This window comes from Poromitra crassiceps (assembly GCF_964638095.1).
Source record: "Poromitra crassiceps genome assembly, chromosome: 4".
Classification (NCBI taxonomy): Eukaryota; Metazoa; Chordata; class Actinopteri; order Beryciformes; family Melamphaidae; genus Poromitra; species Poromitra crassiceps.
The window spans coordinates 36684364-36703958 of NC_139626.1; the positions used below are offsets into that span (position 1 = coordinate 36684364).

The 19595-nt window shown below is 43.1% G+C and overlaps 1 protein-coding gene across 1 annotated transcript in view; it reads left to right on the forward strand.

Moving 5' to 3' along the window:
- Positions 1-171: 171 nt before the first annotated feature.
- The window catches only part of papss1 (3'-phosphoadenosine 5'-phosphosulfate synthase 1), a 34608-nt gene continuing 15184 nt past the window's right edge, over positions 172-19595 (forward strand). Inside the window, exons 1-7 of the mRNA XM_083634582.1 lie at positions 172-328; positions 5446-5560; positions 5680-5915; positions 8528-8666; positions 10679-10797; positions 14677-14790; positions 15365-15476. Coding sequence (XP_083490708.1) covers positions 269-328; positions 5446-5560; positions 5680-5915; positions 8528-8666; positions 10679-10797; positions 14677-14790; positions 15365-15476 — 895 coding nt within the window. The 5' untranslated portion in view covers positions 172-268. The remainder of the gene's footprint in view (positions 329-5445; positions 5561-5679; positions 5916-8527; positions 8667-10678; positions 10798-14676; positions 14791-15364; positions 15477-19595) is intronic.

The window sequence follows — 19595 nt, forward strand, 5'->3', positions numbered from 1 at the left end:
TCCCTCGGCCCGTCGCTGTGCTCATACAGACCATACAGACTGTAATGAAACGCACTGATTTCAGATCAGTGCTTTTCAGCCGACACATAGGTTATGCGTCACTTCCGTGCCCTGGTGACGTAGCCTGCAAAGCTCTTCCTGGTTCTTGTGCCAGACTCCATTCACTGGAAATACCTGTCCAAGAAAATAAACAGGCAGGCAAGTTTTTATTTTTCTATTTTTAAATAAACAACCAGCTGGTTAGATAAGCTGTCACACGCTCCCAGCCATGGAGACTTCTGGCAATTCGCACAAGAAACAGAAGCTGAACAACGCAACTGAGAACTGGGTGAGTTTCTGATGGCAAGTTGCGTTCAACAGCACAGCGCCACGTCCCACTAGCTAGTACAGTATGGTCCCCTCCTATGCCCCTCCACTACTACCAGCTGCAAGTGGGCTACACTAGCAGGCTAGCCCGAGAGCTAACTTACTTAGCTTGACTGCTGTACGTTTAAAGGTCGCTTCTTCTCTTAGCTTAGCTCTCCTCACAAGCTGCTGCAGCTGCCAGCATTTGGCAGCGGCTGCTGCTTCATTAACGTTACCGTTAGCTAGCGTTTCTGCATGATCTGAAAAATGGTGCAGGCTAACTTAATGTAATTGCAGCTGTGATAACATTGCATTTGCTGGCTCCATCATCAGTGTCTGCGAAATATGCGAACTATGTATCAGCTTTTTATCAGTTTATCAGCCTTCTGAACAAACAACTTGGTAAATTGATCATGTTTGATGTTTGGTGTGAACCCCTGGCTATTATTTAGATCCCTCTTGTAGGGTGACCAGATGTCATCTGGTCATCTGTGTGGCTCTAGTTTTCAAAAGGCCAAACCACTGAGAGAGAGAGCAAGCGAGAGACTAATTAAACTCATGTTCTGGCTTTCTGATGTCTAATTTATTATGGATATAAAAGACAGCAAAATCCAAGGGATGTACATGTATAAAAGTGCGGACACTTATTTCCAACATGGTCCCTGAGATGGGCGAAAATACATCATAAAGTATTTTGATACAAATTACAAATACTTGCTCAAAAAATGTATCACAATACAAATACAAAATACTGGTCTGAAAAATGTATTTGAAATACAAATACCTATTTTGTATTTTGAAAATACATAAAAATACATTTTATAAAAACTGATAAAGAGCTGCAACAATTAGTCAATTGATCGATTCATTGCCAAATATTACATTAATGTCTTATTTTGATGATCTATTAATCATTTTGAGATTTGAGCCATTTTTTTAAGGAAAAATGTCCTAATTCTCTTATTCCAGCTTCTCAAATGTGAAATTTTCTGGTTTCTTTAGATCGTAAATCGTCTCTTTAGTCCTCTGTGACAGTATTCTCCTTTGTGTACTCTAACACACTACAGTTCTTCAATTTCAGTTTTAGCTGTTTTTCAGCACAGCTAATTTTTCCCTCACTTCAGCTGTTAATCACCTTCTGTGAGGGCTTTTGACTTATAGGCAGCATTTTCTACATGTTAACCTCAAGTTTTGGAACTTTGACCATGTTTAGCAATAGATATCTGACATCATAACAGTATCCCTGGAGATGATGCGCCATGGCTGCAGTTATGGAAATCGCCGGTTTCACGACCCACACTGCCACCACACACACCGCCACACACTTAGCCAATTTTAATTAAAGAAGATAATTAGTTGTGTCTCTCTAATATGATACACTGGTTCGAATATGCAGTAAACCATTTCATTTGCAGATAGGCCAGTGCATGCAATATCTAAATTAACAATTTCATAATTTATCTCTGGGGGAATTTCCACCAATACAAGGCGTCATAGTAGTTTAGACGAAGAAGTGATGTGAAGTCTGACTCAAGACCCACCGTACTCTGACTCTGATTTGTGGTTGAGTTTGTTCCTAGGTAAGACAATCAGAAGCAGAGTAGATGTGACATGTCACATTGCGTTTTTTTTCTCCACAGTTTAAACCGGTGTCAATGTAAAAAATGTGTCAATTTGAGAATAAAATCACATAAAATTAAAGAAAAAAGTATTTTATGTATTTAAAATACACAAAATACAAGGTCTGAAAGTATTTTGATACAAATTACAACTTATTTTTCTCAGTCCAGCCAAATACATGTATTTAAAATACTGCCCATCTCTAGTCCCTGGTCGTAAAAACGGGGCATACAGTAAAATAAACAATTACAGATCAATCAAGAATAAAGGAAAACAAACTTGATGTTGACTTGTCTGAAATTATATGGGACAAGAGTGTATCTATAGTCCAGCTCTGCTCAGTTAACAGCAGACACCAACTGATCCAATTGATGAGTGTCCTGAACAAACTGAAAATACTTAGTAAAGTAATGTGGACAAAGGACATGCAATATTTTATAGACCATGATGAGTTTTAACTGTTGAACTCTACTTTCAACGGGGAGCCAATTCAACTCTGAATGAATTGGGCTTATATGCGTTCTTGGATTGAGGTTGAAGACCCTGGAAACCCAAAATAAATATGCATTTTGAGTTCTTCACACCACAGGAACATATGTTAATAAGCCACCAGCCAAATTTGAACTATGATGAATGTTGCAAATGATATAAATTTAGGTTTGAAAGTCATGGAGAACTGAGGCAGAATTATCCCTTCATGCTCCCTGGCGGAATGTCTGGGCGTGTCGCATTGAACCAGCTCTCAAATCGCGGGGGGAGGGGGAGAGGTGGGGTGGAGTGGAGTTGTCCTTGCTGGCTTTGGCTACTGGGAATACGCATACGAATGGGCCCCATTCAGACTGAGGGGCACTTTACACGAGTAGAGTTTACATTCTCACCCAACCCGACAAATATTAAAACTTTAAAACAGTTTGGGTTTTTTTTTAGCTTGAAAAAAGCTTTTTGGCAAGTCGAAATGACTGCGGAAAGCGTACTCTCCTTCCGTGTTTAAAACCGGAAAGACGATTACGAAATTACGTCATGCAGCGAGGACCCGGAGCGCTGAGTGTGCTATCTGTCAAACCCTACTGTAGGCTACTGGCAGTGAGAAAACACTGTCGACGTGCTTTTGTAACTAATGTTAAATGCCGACCGGGTACAGCCATCGGCTCCTCGCAGCAGTAACGTTCTGAACATGTAACTGAAGTTGGCCGCAGTGTAGCTTAATTCTGAATGTTGCCAAACTTCATTCATACTGACATTTTATTTGGTTGCCAACTCGTGCACGGCTATGGCGTAATCGCATGTGTTGCCTGTGCAGGCACGTCAGAGTTTCTGAAATGTGCCGTTCCAAAGTGATTACATGGAGCCCTCAGCGGGAAGCGTATCAAACAATTCCACTCTGGAGGGTGGTTTCAAAATGTGTCGTTTCCTAAGCGCAAATTCGACGTCGCCGTCTAAAAGGGAGGCACTAACGATAAAAGAATTCCCTGTTTCCATAGGAAACCGTCCTCGTGTAAAGTGCCCCAGAGTCCCAGTGGGCTGTGGGGGCACGAAGGTTTTGTTGAATGGACAACTGCAAGCTACGTCACTGATTGGCTCCTCCTAGTGATGTCACAAAGAGGGGAATTTGAAGCAGTTCAGCACCGCCCAATTCAAAGCTGCCTCACGAATTTTTTTTAATATTGAAATGGCGATATTTAGGATTTGGCTTGAAACTAATGTCTCAAACTTTTTGAGGCTTATAATTACTCACACAAGACCCTAAATTACATAGTTAAAAGGTTTTTGTGGATTTCGGTTTCCAGGGTCTTTAAGAATAACCCTCATTAGTTTGTTTTGAGGTTTTTGAAGCCTGTCTTTTAATCTTTAGTTAAACCACTGTACCAGGATATACAGGTGTAGTGACATTGAATTAAAGACGTAGCTAAAAGCCTCATGGTAAGTAATCATAATTTATTTCGGTCCATTTGTCAGTTTCACATAGATGCACTGCAGTAATAATGTACGTTATACATAAAGGGACCGAAAAGGTGTAGGCTGAAGCCATAGCTTATGTATACTTACCCTTTCATGGTCTTCGTGTCCAGGAATTTAGATATTCTTATCAAATACTTTGTCCTTCAGTGGATTTTCCCAATGACAGAGAGGGCCATAGCCTCACTCGACATACACTGGTCCAATAGAGAGCCGCAGGGATGACGTATTTTTGTAGGCTGAATGCGGAAGTCCCGAACTTCCTGGTTCAACACTGTTTCTGTCTATGGGATTTTTGAATGGGTTTTTGGCGCGATGCTTCAAATAAGGTATCTGGGCAACGCAAGTTTAATCAAACGCGAACCAAGGTTCAGCGGGATAATCTTCACACATGAGGACCACTTTCATGAGTTTTGAAGCGTAAATGCGAGCCCTAGAGGTAAAAAGCTCGTGCTAAGCTAATCCAGAACTACACACTGTCGCATAGGCTTCCACGTCACGTCAGCACTCAACCTGGACTTTTGTTGATGTGTGCACTGATTACCCCGGGCTGAACGGGGCTGAACCAGGTGAGGGAAAGATAATTTCCGTGTTCGTCCTTTGAGTGATGACGTTATTGACGTATATATCCCCATCGACTCAACAGTGTAGTCCCATTTAGCCGTTTGCTAGCTAGCCGCCCTTTTAACGGCACATAAAAGCTTCAAAACTCATAAAAGTGGTCTTCATGTGTGAAGATGATGTTACTACCATCTGGTTCGCGTTTGATTAAGCCAGCGTTGCCCAGAGAGCTTATTAGAAGCATCGCGCCAAAAACCCATTCAAAACTCCCATAGGCGAAAACTGTGTTGAACCAGGGCTGTTAGCATCGATGATTTCCGGACTCGTTACTGCGGCTCTCTATTGACTACTTGCACAACTCCACTACTTCCTGAAATGAGTAGGGCATCTTGGTTTCCACACTATTGGATGAACTGATTAATGTCAGGTGTGCCTGATCACTGTTGTTGTGACTGCAGCAGTCAGGCACACCTGACATTAATCAGTTCATCCAATAGTGTAGGACAGGAAACCAAGATGCCCTACTCATTTCAGGAAGTAGTGGAGTTGTGCAAGTAGTCTATTAACATCCCAGATACGTTACACAACACCTTTCCTGTAGCTTAGTACTTTCATTCCACTGAAAAACTGGGTTACTATCTTTGGGTTGTGGACTGTAGAGTTTGAGGATGTCATCTTGGGCTTTGAGGGAAAATTACTGCCATTTTTCACCATTTGGTGACATTTTTTAGACCAAACGATTAATCGATTAGTTTAAAAGAATTGACAGATTAATCGATAATGAAAATAATCGTTAGCAGCCCTACTCGGCATTGCTAACGTGTCCCACATTGCCCCAATGCAAGTATACTCTTTGTCCCAGATTTGCTTTGCTGGGATGTGGTATCTGGTCACCCTAACTGTACAAAAAATAAATGCCATTGCTATGTAAAATTCTATAACAAAGTATATGTCTCATTTCAGGGAATGCAACGAGCAACTAATGTGACCTACCAAGCCCACCACGTCAGCCGGAACAAGCGTGGCCAGGTTGTGGGGACGAGAGGCGGCTTCAGAGGATGCACCGTCTGGCTCAGTGGTACGTTGGTGCACAATGTCAGCTCCCATTAAAAGAACACATTTGAAGGTGTCCTTATCACAGCTTGTGTGATGTCATTTCATGGTCTTGTTATCCCCCCCCTTCCCTCTGACGTGAAGGCTTGTCGGGGGCAGGGAAGACCACAGTGAGCATGGCTCTGGAGGAGTACCTGGTGTGTCACGGGATCCCCTGCTACACCCTGGACGGGGACAACATCCGCCAGGGGCTGAACAAGAACCTGGGCTTCAGCCCAGAGGACCGTGAAGAGAACATTAGACGCATTGCTGAGGTGGCCCGGCTATTTGCTGATGCTGGACTTGTCTGCATTGCCAGCTTCATCTCTCCCTACAGCAAGGTGAGTGGTCTCTGGGAAGGAGAGGCAGAAATGAATCTGAACAGGCCGACATGGTTCTGCCACTATTGCATCAGGAATAGGGGGTGAGATTTTTTTTTAGCACTATTGCAGCACTATTTTGGCTTCTGTAATGTTGTCTTCGTTTTATCACATTCAAATCAATTCTGGCTGTTTGAGGACAGCGTTCTTCTATACTGGAAATAAATGATAAGCCACAGGCTTGTGCAGGCTATAAGGCTTTTTTTTTATCCTTTCCATTTTCAAGTGAGGCTATTGATGATGTTAACAATCATTATCATCCTGCTGAAAATTATTATGCCAATGATTTACTTTAATTGTCCCCTTATGGAAATTTGTTTGGACTCCATGTTGTAGTTCCATAGTACAAATGCAAAATAGCAACACTTACAACATCGTCATACTGACAGCACCAAATTCCATACCTCATATTACACAACCCCTATGGCCAACAACCTGTCCTTCCTGTTGGTGTTGAAATACCTTAAAGACAGAAGTGGTGATGGGAACAGATTAACTTGTAAAGACCTTATAGACAGAAGTGGTGATGGGAACAGATTAACTTGTAAAGACCTTAAAGACAGAAGTGGTGATGGGAACAGATTAACTTGTAAAGACCTTATAGACAGAAGTGGTGATGGGAACAGACTAACTTGTAAAGACCTTATAGACAGAAGTGGTGAAGGGAATTGGGAACAGACTAACTTGTAAAGACCTTATAGACAGAAGTGGTGATGGGAACAGACTAACTTGTAAAGACCTTATAGACAGAAGTGGTGATGGGAATTGGGAACAGACTAACTTGTAAAGACCTTATAGACAGAAGTGGTGATGGGAACAGATTAAACTTGTAAAGACGTTATAGACAGAAGTGGTGATGGGAACAGATTAACTTGTAAAGACCCTATAGACAGAAGTGGTGATGGGAACAGATTAACTTGTAAAGACCTTATAGACAGAAGTGGTGATGGGAACAGACTAACTTGTAAAGACCTTATAGACAGAAGTGGTGAAGGGAATTGGGAACAGACTAACTTGTAAAGACCTTATAGACAGAAGTGGTGATGGGAACAGACTAACTTGTAAAGACCTTATAGACAGAAGTGGTGATGGGAATTGGGAACAGACTAACTTGTAAAGACCTTATAGACAGAAGTGGTGATGGGAACAGACTAACTTGTAAAGACGTTATAGACAGAAGTGGTGATGGGAACATATTAACTTGTAAAGACCCTATAGACAGAAGTGGTGATGGGAACAGATTAACTTGTAAAGACCTTATAGACAGAAGTTGTGATGGGAACAGATTAACTTGTAAAGACGTTATAGACAGAAGTGGTGATGGGAACAGATTAACTTGTAAAGACCTTATAGACAGAAGTGGTGATGGGAACAGACTAACTTGTAAAGACCTTATAGACAGAAGTGGTGATGGGAATTGGGAACAGACTAACTTGTAAAGACCTTATAGACAGAAGTGGTGATGGGAACAGACTAACTTGTAAAGACGTTATAGACAGAAGTGGTGATGAGAACAGACTAACTTGTAAAGACCTTATAGACAGAAGTGGTGATGAGAACAGATTAACTTGTAAAGACCTTATAGACAGAAGTGGTGATGGGAACAGACTAACTTGTAAAGACCTTATAGACAGAAGTGGTGATGGGAACAGATTAACTTGTAAAGACCTTATAGACAGAAGTGGTGATGGGAACAGACTAACTTGTAAAGACCTTATAGACAGAAGTGGTGATGAGAACAGATTAACTTGTAAAGACCTTATAGACAGAAGTGGTGATGGGAACAGATTAACTTGTAAAGACCTTATAGACAGAAGTGGTGATGGGAACAGACTAACTTGTAAAGACCTTATAGACAGAAGTGGTGATGGGAACAGACTAACTAAGGCCCAATGCTCTGCCTGCTGAGACCTTTGGCTCAAGGCACCCTTCGGGAGACGTTTTTGAGGCTAAAACCATGTGTGTAGTCTGTGTACCTCACTATATTTGATTATTGTCATGTGTGTACCTCACTATATTTGATTAGATCATGTGTGTACCTCACTATATTTGATCATTGTCATGTGTGTACCTCACTGTATTTGATTATTGTCATGTGTCTACCTCACTATATTTGATTAGATCATGCGTGTACCTCACTGTATTTGATTATTGTCATGCGTGTACCTCACTGTATTTGATTATTGTCATGTGTCTACCTCACTATATTTGATTAGATCATGCGTGTACCTCACTGTATTTGATTATTGTCATGTGTCTACCTCACTATATTTGATTAGATCATGTGTGTACCTCACTGTATTTGATTATTGTCATGTGTCTACCTCACTATATTTGATCATTGTCATGCGTGTACCTCACTGTATTTGATTATTGTCATGTGTCTACCTCACTATATTTGATTAGATCATGCGTGTACCTCACTGTATTTGATTATTGTCATGTGTCTACCTCACTATATTTGATTAGATCATGTGTGTACCTCACTGTATTTGATTATTGTCATGTGTCTACCTCACTATATTTGATTAGATCATGCGTGTACCTCACTGTATTTGATTATTGTCTCTCAGGATCGCCTCAACGCCAGGAAGGTCCATGAGGCTGCAGGCCTGCCTTTCTTCGAGGTGTTTGTGGACGCACCGCTGGATGTGTGTGAGCAGAGGGACGTCAAGGGACTGTACAAGAGAGCCAGAGCAGGGGAGATACGAGGTAGAGTAAGGTTTAGTATTGTTCATGTAGAGTGCATCACTAGATCTACACTATATTCTTCTTGAGTGTAAGTGTATCTATCTGCCATGCGATCAAAACATTCAGGGTTGATAGTTGGGCTGAGCTGTATTGACGTCTGTTGTGCAGCACGGAGTCCTTGTCACTTTGGCACTGAAGAGATGGGGTCAAAATATACATCCATGTGTTATGGATGGATGTTCACTTAGTGCTGTCAGCCTCGCCAATCCTATCTGCTTAGCTTTCCACCAGTCCAGTGGATTCCTATCAAGTAGTGGAAAAAACGGATGCATCAGTGTTTCAGTGTTTTGAAGGAACTCTTATATTTTATTATCACACTGTGGTGTAACCGTTTATATTGTGCCAGAGTGAGATCTGGTCTCATCTCATCTCATTTCTGTAGAGCAGGTCGCCAGTCTTAAAGCATCTCTACTGTCTGAGGAGGTCAAGACATCATCTGTTAGTTAGGGTCCATATGTCAGTTTTTTTATTTTATTTTATGAAAAGTGAATCCAGATTTTAGCCCAGTGATACTCAGCTTGCGGCCCGGGGGCCAGATGCGGCCCGTGATAGGGTGCAGAGTGCCCCCCCCCTCCCGGACCATTTTCTAATTCACAATGAAAACGAATGTGAAATAAAGTTTGACTGAGCTCCAGCTAAATTGTCCAATACAGCCGTCGGCTCGCCACTGAGGCACTTATATGTACTTAACTAACTTAACCTAACTAACTATCCTGTGTGCACAAAATTGTCAGACTAAACTCCGGCTGACACCCCAAAAACCTACAATCTGATACTGTACAGAAAAAAATATATTAATGTTTGTTTGTTAACTGGCCCCTGGCCACCTATGATTATACAAAAGTGTCCCCCGGACAAAGCAAGTTGAGTACCGTAAATTCCGCACTATAAGCCGCACCGGAGTATAAGCCGCACCTGCAAAGTTGACTGTTTTTTACATATATAAGCCGCACCGGACTATAAGCCGCGGGTGTTTTAATGGTATTTTTTTTTTTATTGTGTTTTAATGTTTAATTACCATATGTAAGGGTTCATGCACAGAGGGGATTGTCGGGAAAGAGATGGCTGTTTGAGGAAGCTCCCATTTATTAACATTTCAACAAAACAACATAACACAACACCACCTGTGTTGTTTTTTACAGTGCACACAGTGTCCGCGGTGTGGTGAAAAGAGGGCAAGAGAGGAAATTAAAACAGAAGTGGATTTATAGTTAGAAAGAGTGCTAAAAAAGAGAGATTTTTTTTTTTTTTTTTTTTTGGGGGGGGGGGGGGGGAAATCCATAGATAAGCCGCACCGTTATATAAGCCGCAGGGGCCAAAAAACGCCAAAAAACGCGGCGGCTTACAGTCCGGAATTTACGGTATCCCTGCTTTAGCCTGTCCCCTCCGCCCACTACTAATCTCTTTCAAACACTTGTCTTCACGGCAGGCACTAAGCATTTTGAATGATACTTTAATCACTCTAATTAATGGCTATATTACCGGTATTATTTCCCTGCTGAACCCACTAATGTATTGATTCATTTATGGATAAAGCAGCTATTGGTGATTACTCTGTCCATTTAGTAATTAAAGCTGAACTTATGGAAGGAAAAACAAAGCTGATTTATTCTGAACAGTGAACATAATTGCCTACAATATCCCAAAACAATAGAATTATCTTGAATTACACCATATTGATCTTTATCTCACTGACATGACCAATGTTTGTTCTGTGATGTCTAAATGAAAAACAAAAGGAAATTAGCTTGAATTTGTCATAGTGTTGTGGTCACACTTATTCCATATAGTGTTACATTCAGATCAGTGAAATTATTAAAAAAAAGGGGGGGGGGGCGTGATGATTGGCCAAAATCCTCTTGAAAAAATACAGTTGGTTAGTTGTACTTAGCATACAGAATAGGGCTCAACCTTGCACTAATTTATTTCTTTCTTTCTTTCTCTTTCTTTCTTTCTTTCTTTCTTTAAATCAGGTTTCACTGGGATTGACTCTGAGTATGAGAAGCCTGAGGCTCCAGAGCTGGTGCTGAAGACGGACTCCTGCAGCGTGAATGAGTGCATCCAGCAGCTCATTGACCTGCTTCAGGAGAGGGTGAGGGGGAAACATGTCACGTTCATTTAAAGGATCATTTCGTTTTTTTTCCAACCTGGACCCTATTTTCCACACTGTATGTGTCTAAAGCCGCTTTCACACCGGCCTTGAAAGCCGTAAAATGCACGGAAAATGGGATCCGCGCCTCCGATGTGAAAGTTGTGAAAGCGGGTTGGTGGGTAATTGTGTTACGCCTTTCGTTATGCCAGTGGACCTAGTCACAGTGCCGGATTACCTTCCAACTGAAAGCGTAGGAGCGGCAACACGGAACGGTGCGAATGGTCAGCTCATTCATAAAAAAAATACAGGGGAAACCACCTCATGCAGCCACAAAGGCATAAGTGAAAGTAAAAAAAAAAGTAGCATATACAATCATGACTGCGCCAGGAGGAATGCTCCGTGCCTAGTAAGTAGGTTAGGCTTTATGCTCAAATGATGTTGACATTAGTAGGTAAACTTAGGTCCATTTTATTCTCTTCTTTTATTCTTTTATTTTCCTGTCAACCATTTTATGTGAAGCACTTTGAATTGCCTCTGTGTATGAAATGTGCTATACAAATAAACTTGACTTGACTTGACTTGACTAAAATTAACGGATATAATAATAAGCCTCAGAGGAGTGGCGAGTTGGTCTGAGGATATTCCCTCTGGAAACCAGCTCCAGAACTGCAATCTGTCTAGCTAGCCAGTTGTGCATTCCCTTACAAAAACTACTAACGTTATAGTAGTCATGTGCATTTATAGCCTATACTATTCCCCCGACGAACGTTATGCAGACTGCAGCTGTTTGATATGCGTCTTTCAGAACGGACGCTAATTAGGCTGCCGTACATCGGCAATGTTTGGTTGTTGAATGAATTCGTTCATCATACAGTAGCCTAGGCTACACTAACCTATGATAATATTCATTGGGGGCTAGGAGGAGCTGGGTCGAAATGCCTCCGCTCGCCTCTCAATCCGGCAGGGGTGGATGTCACTTGAATGCACACCCCAGCACGGGAATGTGGCGGTGCTGCTTGGCTCTGTGTGAAAGCAATTTCTGTGGCGAGGCTGCCGGCTTTGCGGGCCTTCTGAACTGCAATATTGCGCAATCTGTGTGTGAAAGCGGCTTAAAGGAGAATTTCGTTTTTTTTTAACCTGGACCCCTCTCCTCACATTAATTATTATCTGACGACTCACCCAGTGTTCTCCGCAGCGTTTTTGTCCGTCTTAGGCGTTGTTTTGAGAGTTTTATTCCCGTTTTCGACGCAACTCTTGTCAAGTCAGTCCACAGGCCAGCGGCAGGAAAGCCCCGCGAGACTTTCCTGCCGCTGGCCTGTGGACTGACTTGACGAGATTTGGTCTCACTGACCCGACAGGAGGAAATGGGATCCGAGAAGAATAGAGGGGGAATGGAGAATGGAGAATGGAGGGGCTTGGAGGGGAGAATGGATCAGATTATGACGATATGGGTCGAAAACGGGAATAAAACTGTCTATTTACATGGATGAAAAGCACGCTGCCACGTGGCCCCCACGGAGCTCCGTTCTAGGACTGGCTTGCACACTATTGATCTCAAAACAACGCCTAAGATGGACAAAAACGCTGTGGAGAACACTGGGTGAGTCGTCAGATAATGATTAATGTGAGGAGAGGGGTCCAGGTTAAAAAAAAAACGAAATTCTCCTTTAAGGGACTCATCATGACATAATTTTTTCAAATTGGTTGAGTACTCACCGAGATAGCCTTGTAGCCTTGTTTACAGCTCGAGCAATATCGTCAAACAACTACCAGTGTAACCCAGTCAGGCAATTGTGCACCGTCATTCCACGTTTGCTAAAACTGCTTGTTTTGCCGCTGGGAGACTCAAACTGTCATTATAGTGTCTGGCAACATGGAAACGACTCTATACATGAATATTATTCTCCGGACAGAGAAAATGGGCGTGAACAGGCGAGGAGAGAGAGAGCGAGAGCGAGAGGAGCAGGGAAGCTTGCGCTGTGTCAACACGGAGGATTTCCCCTCTCGTCAACAGCGCTGTGCTGCTGAGACAATTCTGCTCCTTTCTCTCTCTCTCTCTCTCCTCGCCTCTTCATACGCACATTTTCTCTGTCTGACAGTAAACCCCGGAGAATAATATTCATGTATAGAGTCGTTTCCATGTTGCCAGACACTATAATGACAGTTTGAGTCTCCCAGCGGCAAAACAAGCAGTTTCAGCGAACGTGGAGTGACGGTGCACAATTGCCCGACTGGGTTACACTGGTAGTTGTTTGGCGATATTGCTCGAGCTGTAAACAAGGCTATCTCGTGAGTACTCAACCATACAGTGTGGAAAATAGGGTCCAGGTTGAAAAAAAATAAAATCATCCTTTAAAGGGATAGTTCGGTTTGTTTGAAGTGGGGTCCTATCAGCTAGTAAGATACACTAACTTAATTAGGTACAGTGTTCAGGAGGCTGGGCGCATTGTGGAACGAGACCGCGCACTCAGAGCAGCACCCAAATCAGCCTTTTCTCTGTAAGTATGGGGGTCAACAACTAAAACGTAATTTAGCCACCTAAAACAACGCCCACCTAAACAAATCGATATCCGTGTACATGCACGCTCTATTTTGACAATTTTCAACGCTTTACTTTTCCGCCAAACAGCAGTTTCATTCGGCACTGCTTTTTCTCCCAACCGTACAACTACCGTATTCCTCCGCTAAAAGCCAGCACAGAGCACAGAGCCGCGGTTTACAAAACAGGAAGGCTTAGAAGAGAGATAAAACACTGACTTACTTTAGAGACAACAAGTCACCTGGCCTCTCTGGTCTGGGACGTTTTCCACAATTTATCCTGGGAATGGTGAAAAAGGTCTGCAGGACACCCAGTCATTTAGGCAGCAGGCGCATCTCTCTTCTGCCTGTTCACTCTCTGCAAAAGTTCCTCTTCTGTATTCTCTCTGGTTCATAATTGTATCCTCTTGTCACCAAGGTGAATGGCATATCATCCTCGCTATCAAAATCACTCATATTTTCGTTCGTGTATTCTATTTGTTGTGTCTTCACTAACAAACCGAGAGAAATAAAATACCCCCAAATAACTGCGGAGTAATCCAGTGCTGCGGCTCTGTGCAGGCTTTTAGCGGAGGAATACGGTAGTTGTACGGTTGGGAGAAAAAGCAGTGCAGAATGAAACTGCTGTTTTGCGGAAAAGTAAAGCGCTGAAAATTGTCAAAATAGAGCGTGCATGTACACAGATATCGATTTGTTTAGGTGGGCGTTGTTTTAGGTGCTAAATTACATTTTAGTTGTTGACCCCCAGGACTTACAGAGAAAAAGCTGGTTTGGCTGCTGCTCTGGGTGCCGGATCTCGTTCGACGCTGCGCCCCGCTTCAAGACCACTGTACCTAATTAAGTTAGTGTATCTTACTAGCTGATAGGACCCCACTTCAAACAACCCGAACTATCCCTTTAAGGATCATTAGACCATGTTTAGGATTAGCTACTGATTGCTCGCTTTGTCCACTTCCAAGAGAGTTTGTGATAAGATTAGAGAGATGGTTGCGAGCTTGATGGATGATGCATAAAACTGTGTTGTCATTCTTCTTTTTGCCACTAGAGGGAAGTGGCCCTTCATATTTGCATGGGAATTCATGTCAGCGTGTCCATGCTCACTGTCCCATATAAATTCATGAATTAATATTCCCTTAGTGACAAGTATAAACAGTTACCACAAGTTATTACTATTCCCTTAGAGACGAGTATAAACAGTTACCAGAAGTTATTAATATTCCCTTAGTGATGAGTATAAAGTTTAAACGGTTACCAGAAGTAACGATTATGTAGGATTACTAGGTTATTCCCAGCGATGTGATATTCATGTTCATTAATTAGATATTGTGTTGTTTTCTGCAGGATATAGTTCCTGTTGATGCCTCTTATGAAGTGAAGGAGCTGTATGCTCAGGAGAACAGGCTGGACTTGGCTAAGGCTGATGCAGAGACTCTACCCGCCGTGCAGATTGGGAAGGTACTTCTGCATATTTGATTCTGATTGAGGTGTTAAATTAGACTATTAGACCCATTGATGTAAAGCAGTCATGATTCTTCCCAGTGGAGGAAATGTAAAAGATATTTTGTCTAAAAACTGGGGGCATTTACAAAATGTTGGCGGCACTTTAAAAAAAAAAAAATTAGTGCATGAAGTTGCTGAACAGCAGCACTGTTTGTGTGTGTTCTTCATCGTTGTCTTCTGGCAACCAGCATGCAGTTGGTGAGTGTGTGTTAGAGATGGAAATTAAATGAATTGAATGAAAATAAAATTATCAAAACATTTGGGGCAATTTTTGCTCCTGGATCATGCTTTTTAGGGGCATTCTGAGGTTTCTTAGGGGCATTTTTGCCCTTTCCCCCTGGCTAAATTCCTACTTTCTTCCCCCTGTCCATTGACATCTTTCCTGTATCGTTTTTCAATTGATGTAAATATATGACGGGTGGTTGATTAAAGTGTAACCTGTGCGTGCGTGTGCGTGTGCGTGTGCGTGTGTGTGCGTGTGTGCGTGTGTGTGTGCGTGCGTGCGCGTGCGTGTGTGTGTTATCCCCAGGTGGACATGCAGTGGGTGCAGGTGCTGGCTGAGGGCTGGGCCACTCCTCTGAGTGGTTTCATGAGAGAAAGAGAGTACCTGCAGTGTCTTCATTTTGACTGTCTATTGGACGGTAAGATGCCATTTAAGCAAATGGAAAAATGACTGGGGGAAAATGGTATCCTAAAATTGAGTGTTGCTGTACTTGAAAAAAGACACTAGATGGAGATGAGTGCTCACAGAATGGGTCACCCGTATATAGCCGACACCTTTCTGCTTGGACGCCTTTGCTTTTGTCTCACTCCAGTCCCTTGATGCTAATGTCAGGGTATACTCATTGCAATGTTCCCCAAATAAAGTGGAAAGAGCGAGCGCTGTCCAATTCCTATTTAAACGTTATGAGCAGCACTCTGGCTGAGGTGTTTACAGTGGTCGTGCTACTTGCCAGCTTAGCGGGCTGGCAAGTTCTATGCCATTAACTTACAATGTAAATAACTTTTTCTGCCCACTAGAGGGTGACACGGGAGTGGATTTTCACTCCCATGTACTCCCACAAAAATACTCCTGTCCCGTTCCAGTTTTTTTTAAAGGTCCCATTCTGTGCAAAAGCTGTTTTTACTTGTAAATGCATATATACTGCTGTCAGCCCTCCCTGTAATGAGTGGTCACAAGCTCAGAACTGCCACAGTTGGATTTGTCCCTATCCAGCTTCCCCCTGCAGTCTCCTTCAAGGCCACGCCCCCATAACGCTCTGTTCCCCAGACGGGGTATTGGGACGTCACGATGGTCCTCAAGCATACTGCGCGGGTCTCTCTCACACAAGCTACCTGCACCATTTTCTCTATAGCCACAAAATTAACACTTCTAGCTGGAGCGACGCCAACTGTACGTGATCCAGCAACTGCGGAGGTGCATTCGGTAAGTCTAGGCATTTTGAGATGTCCTCTTTAGTGTAGCAACCGTTAAGTTAGCGATAGCTCGCAACCTAGCGTGCTGGTCCACAGACGCTAATCTGATTGGCCGCTGGGAGCCTGGGGCGGGCTCTCCCTCAGCGGCCAATGGGAACTGTTAGGTCTGAATATATTATAGAAACAGACCATTCTTGGGAAGCGACGAGATGAGGAAGTGAGAACTCCACAACAAACGGGGTTGCTATATTTTCGACAAATTAATCCAGAATCATGTTTTATGGACCAGAGACACACGTTTTTAAGAGGTTACAGCTGCACGAATTGGGACCTTTAAGCAGTGCAGCCGCTTCTATAAGTGATATGTGTGTCCATGCATCCATTTTCGCAGAGATTTGAGCAGCACACCCAGAGGTGAGCACGAGATTTAGCTTAGGCCCCTCCCCCCGGCCTCTACAAGGAAGCACAGTGGAGACAGAAAGCGCAGCGGCTCGGTGAAACACACACGCACACACACATGCACGCAGTGCAGCGAGGGGGAGAAGTATAGGGTTTCGACCTGCGCAAAACTGCACCGCTTACTTTAACACCTGGGTGTGCTGTGCTTTTTTCCACTGTTCCTGACCCTTTTTTTAAACTTCAGAATAGCCCGAAAGCTCTGTCAGTGTGATATACGCATCATTGTGCTTTGCGCTGCGTCTGCGCTCCAACGCTGTCTTCCCAGATTCTGACGTCTCTGACTCCATTGCCGTTTGAAGTTTAGTGTCTGCACAGTGCGTCGTCGTCATCCCACTCACTGGTCAGATGGCTGCCTGCCTGCAAACCAATCAGCAACCAGAGCAGACAGGAGAGAGAGCGAGAGAGAGAAAAAGACAACTACATGACTACCGTTATGTGCAAAATGAAGAAAATAGCATTTATTCATATTAGAACCCAAATATAGCTGACAGCTATATATGAAAACTGAGCTATTGTTATGATTCCCATCCCCCGTTGGCTTTTCCTGTCCCGTCCCAATCACGTGATGAAATTGACTCCTATCCCGTGGGAATCTGACAGGAATCACGCGACCGACCAAATGTCAGCCTCTGCTGCAGGGGTGTCAAACATATGGCCCGGGGACCAGAACTGGCCCACCAAAGGGTCCAATTGGGCCCACAGGATGACTTGCAAAGTGTGAAAATTGCAATGACAAGTCCTTCCATCCAATTTTTCAAGCTCATTATTTGACCCCTAATATTGATGCACTTCACGTATTCATCATTCAATTGTAAACTATTTTCATTACGCTTGAATACAGAGAATAATTGCACAGTTGCTGTCAGTTACAGACAGTAGATTTGATATGATATGATATGAGATAACCCAATGTGAAACTGTGTTCTTAAAATGTATACATGTAGGCCTAATTCTTTACACTAAAAGAAAGTGGAACATTTGGAGGCGTTGTTATTTATAGGTTATTATGCATTGATTTTCTTTGTCTCGCCCACTCGAGACTAAATTGGGTCCCAGGTGGCCCGTGAACTAAAATGAGTTTGACACCCCTGTTGCCCACAAGTCACCGCTGCCTTTTATAATTCACATGCTCGTCAGAATGCTCGTTCATATAAACTGTCTGTAATTTGACACCGTATCTCACTTTCTCTTTGAATCTATTGTTTCCGCCAGCTGAAGCCCTTTGTAATTCCCTCTGATATTCTTCACTTTATCCCAGTGAAATTGGAGTTCTCTCTTCAAAATAATGGAGCACCAGTCTGGATGTATAAATGCCTCCTCCCGGTATGAAAGCTGCCTGGTATTTGCTGCACTGTTGGATGGGCTGGCAGGAGTGAGAGGTGTTTTCCAGACGGCTGACATGCTTTATGAAGTGCCATAGCCTACATGCTAGTCAAGGTGGCAGAATGACATGAATATAATCAGAAGTGAAGTCGATTCTAATAGAGGTTCTCAAGAATAATCTTTGCCGTGCATAGTGTTGGTGAAGTAATGAGAACATTTTTTGCCCAAGGCTCAGGAATCCTTACTTTTTTTTTTGGCATTTGTGAAACAAATGAAATGGTATTTGGGTGTACAGTGCCTTTGTGTAATTACAGCAATTTCCCACGTATTGTTTGAAATTCCAAGAAAGAGTCAATTTACTTTTATTGCCCATATAACCACTGACCTCTCCGCTGTGTTGTGGTGCCAAACATTTTGACACATACACACGCTTACACACACAGTAAGGCAGAAGGCATAAAAAAATCATTTGAAATGTAACTATAGTCTGTATTTCATTAACAGAATTTGACAAGTATAAATTACAGTACAACAACTCTTCTCGCCGAAGGGTAAAACTATCAAATTCTTTTCAAACTTGGGAGCAAAATCTGGGTTGATTTAGTCTCTCGACTCTTGGGCCAGTCTCCTGTGCCCAGAAGGGTAGCTACTAGCTAGCTAGCTAGATAATGTTGTCTGGGCTGGACAGAGGCAGAGATATGTTGATGTCAAAACTCCGTACTCCAGTTTCCTCTGTTTGTCCTGGGGGAAGGGACTCAAAGGAAGCTTCCATATTGATTGACACCACAAACCATTGTTTGCCCGTTCTCACTTCCTTCTAGGAATCTCACGATGAAAATATGATCTCACAGTGAAAGGACCGATCTGCCACATTCAAACTGTGGCCGGGAAGCAGGAACATTTGCATGATTCACCAATCAAACAGGCTACAAAAATAAACAGATTCAAATGTAAGCTTGTGTCTCCCTCCCCAGGTCTGTGTGGACATTAGGCGATATTTGTGTGCGTGTGTCGTCTTTTATTAGAAGCAGCTGTAAATGCTGCTCTGTGACAGAGGGGACCAGCGGGGGCGGAGGGGGTCGGAGTCGGGAGCGGTGGGGGGGTTGTGGGTAGCCAGCATCCCGTCTACCTCGCTGGCATTTGATCTGATGTGATGTGAAAAGCGTGCCGGTCACAACGTTCTCATCAAAGGGACGGCAAAATGAATCTGCCAACCAGAAGTCAAATGCTCCACAGCTCCAGTCATCAAACGAGACTTGTCTCAGAGTCTCAGGAGCCGGCTGAGCTTGCCGGGGCTGATTCTTTCTGCTCGTACCTCCAAGACTCGCACTATGTTGCGGTGTAGCTACATTCCACATTTAGGCGAAAAAGGTATGGAATGGCAAGGTTGCCAGACTGAGTGAGCTGTCAAATCAGGGGGGGCAATCAGGACGAGGTTAACTTACTGGGTGAAGTTGAGATTGCCCCGTTGAAATGAATATGACGCAAATCCTTGTATTCTGCAATACATGTGACATTTTACCCATCTGAAAAATGTTGTTGATTGCTCCCAGACTTGGTCA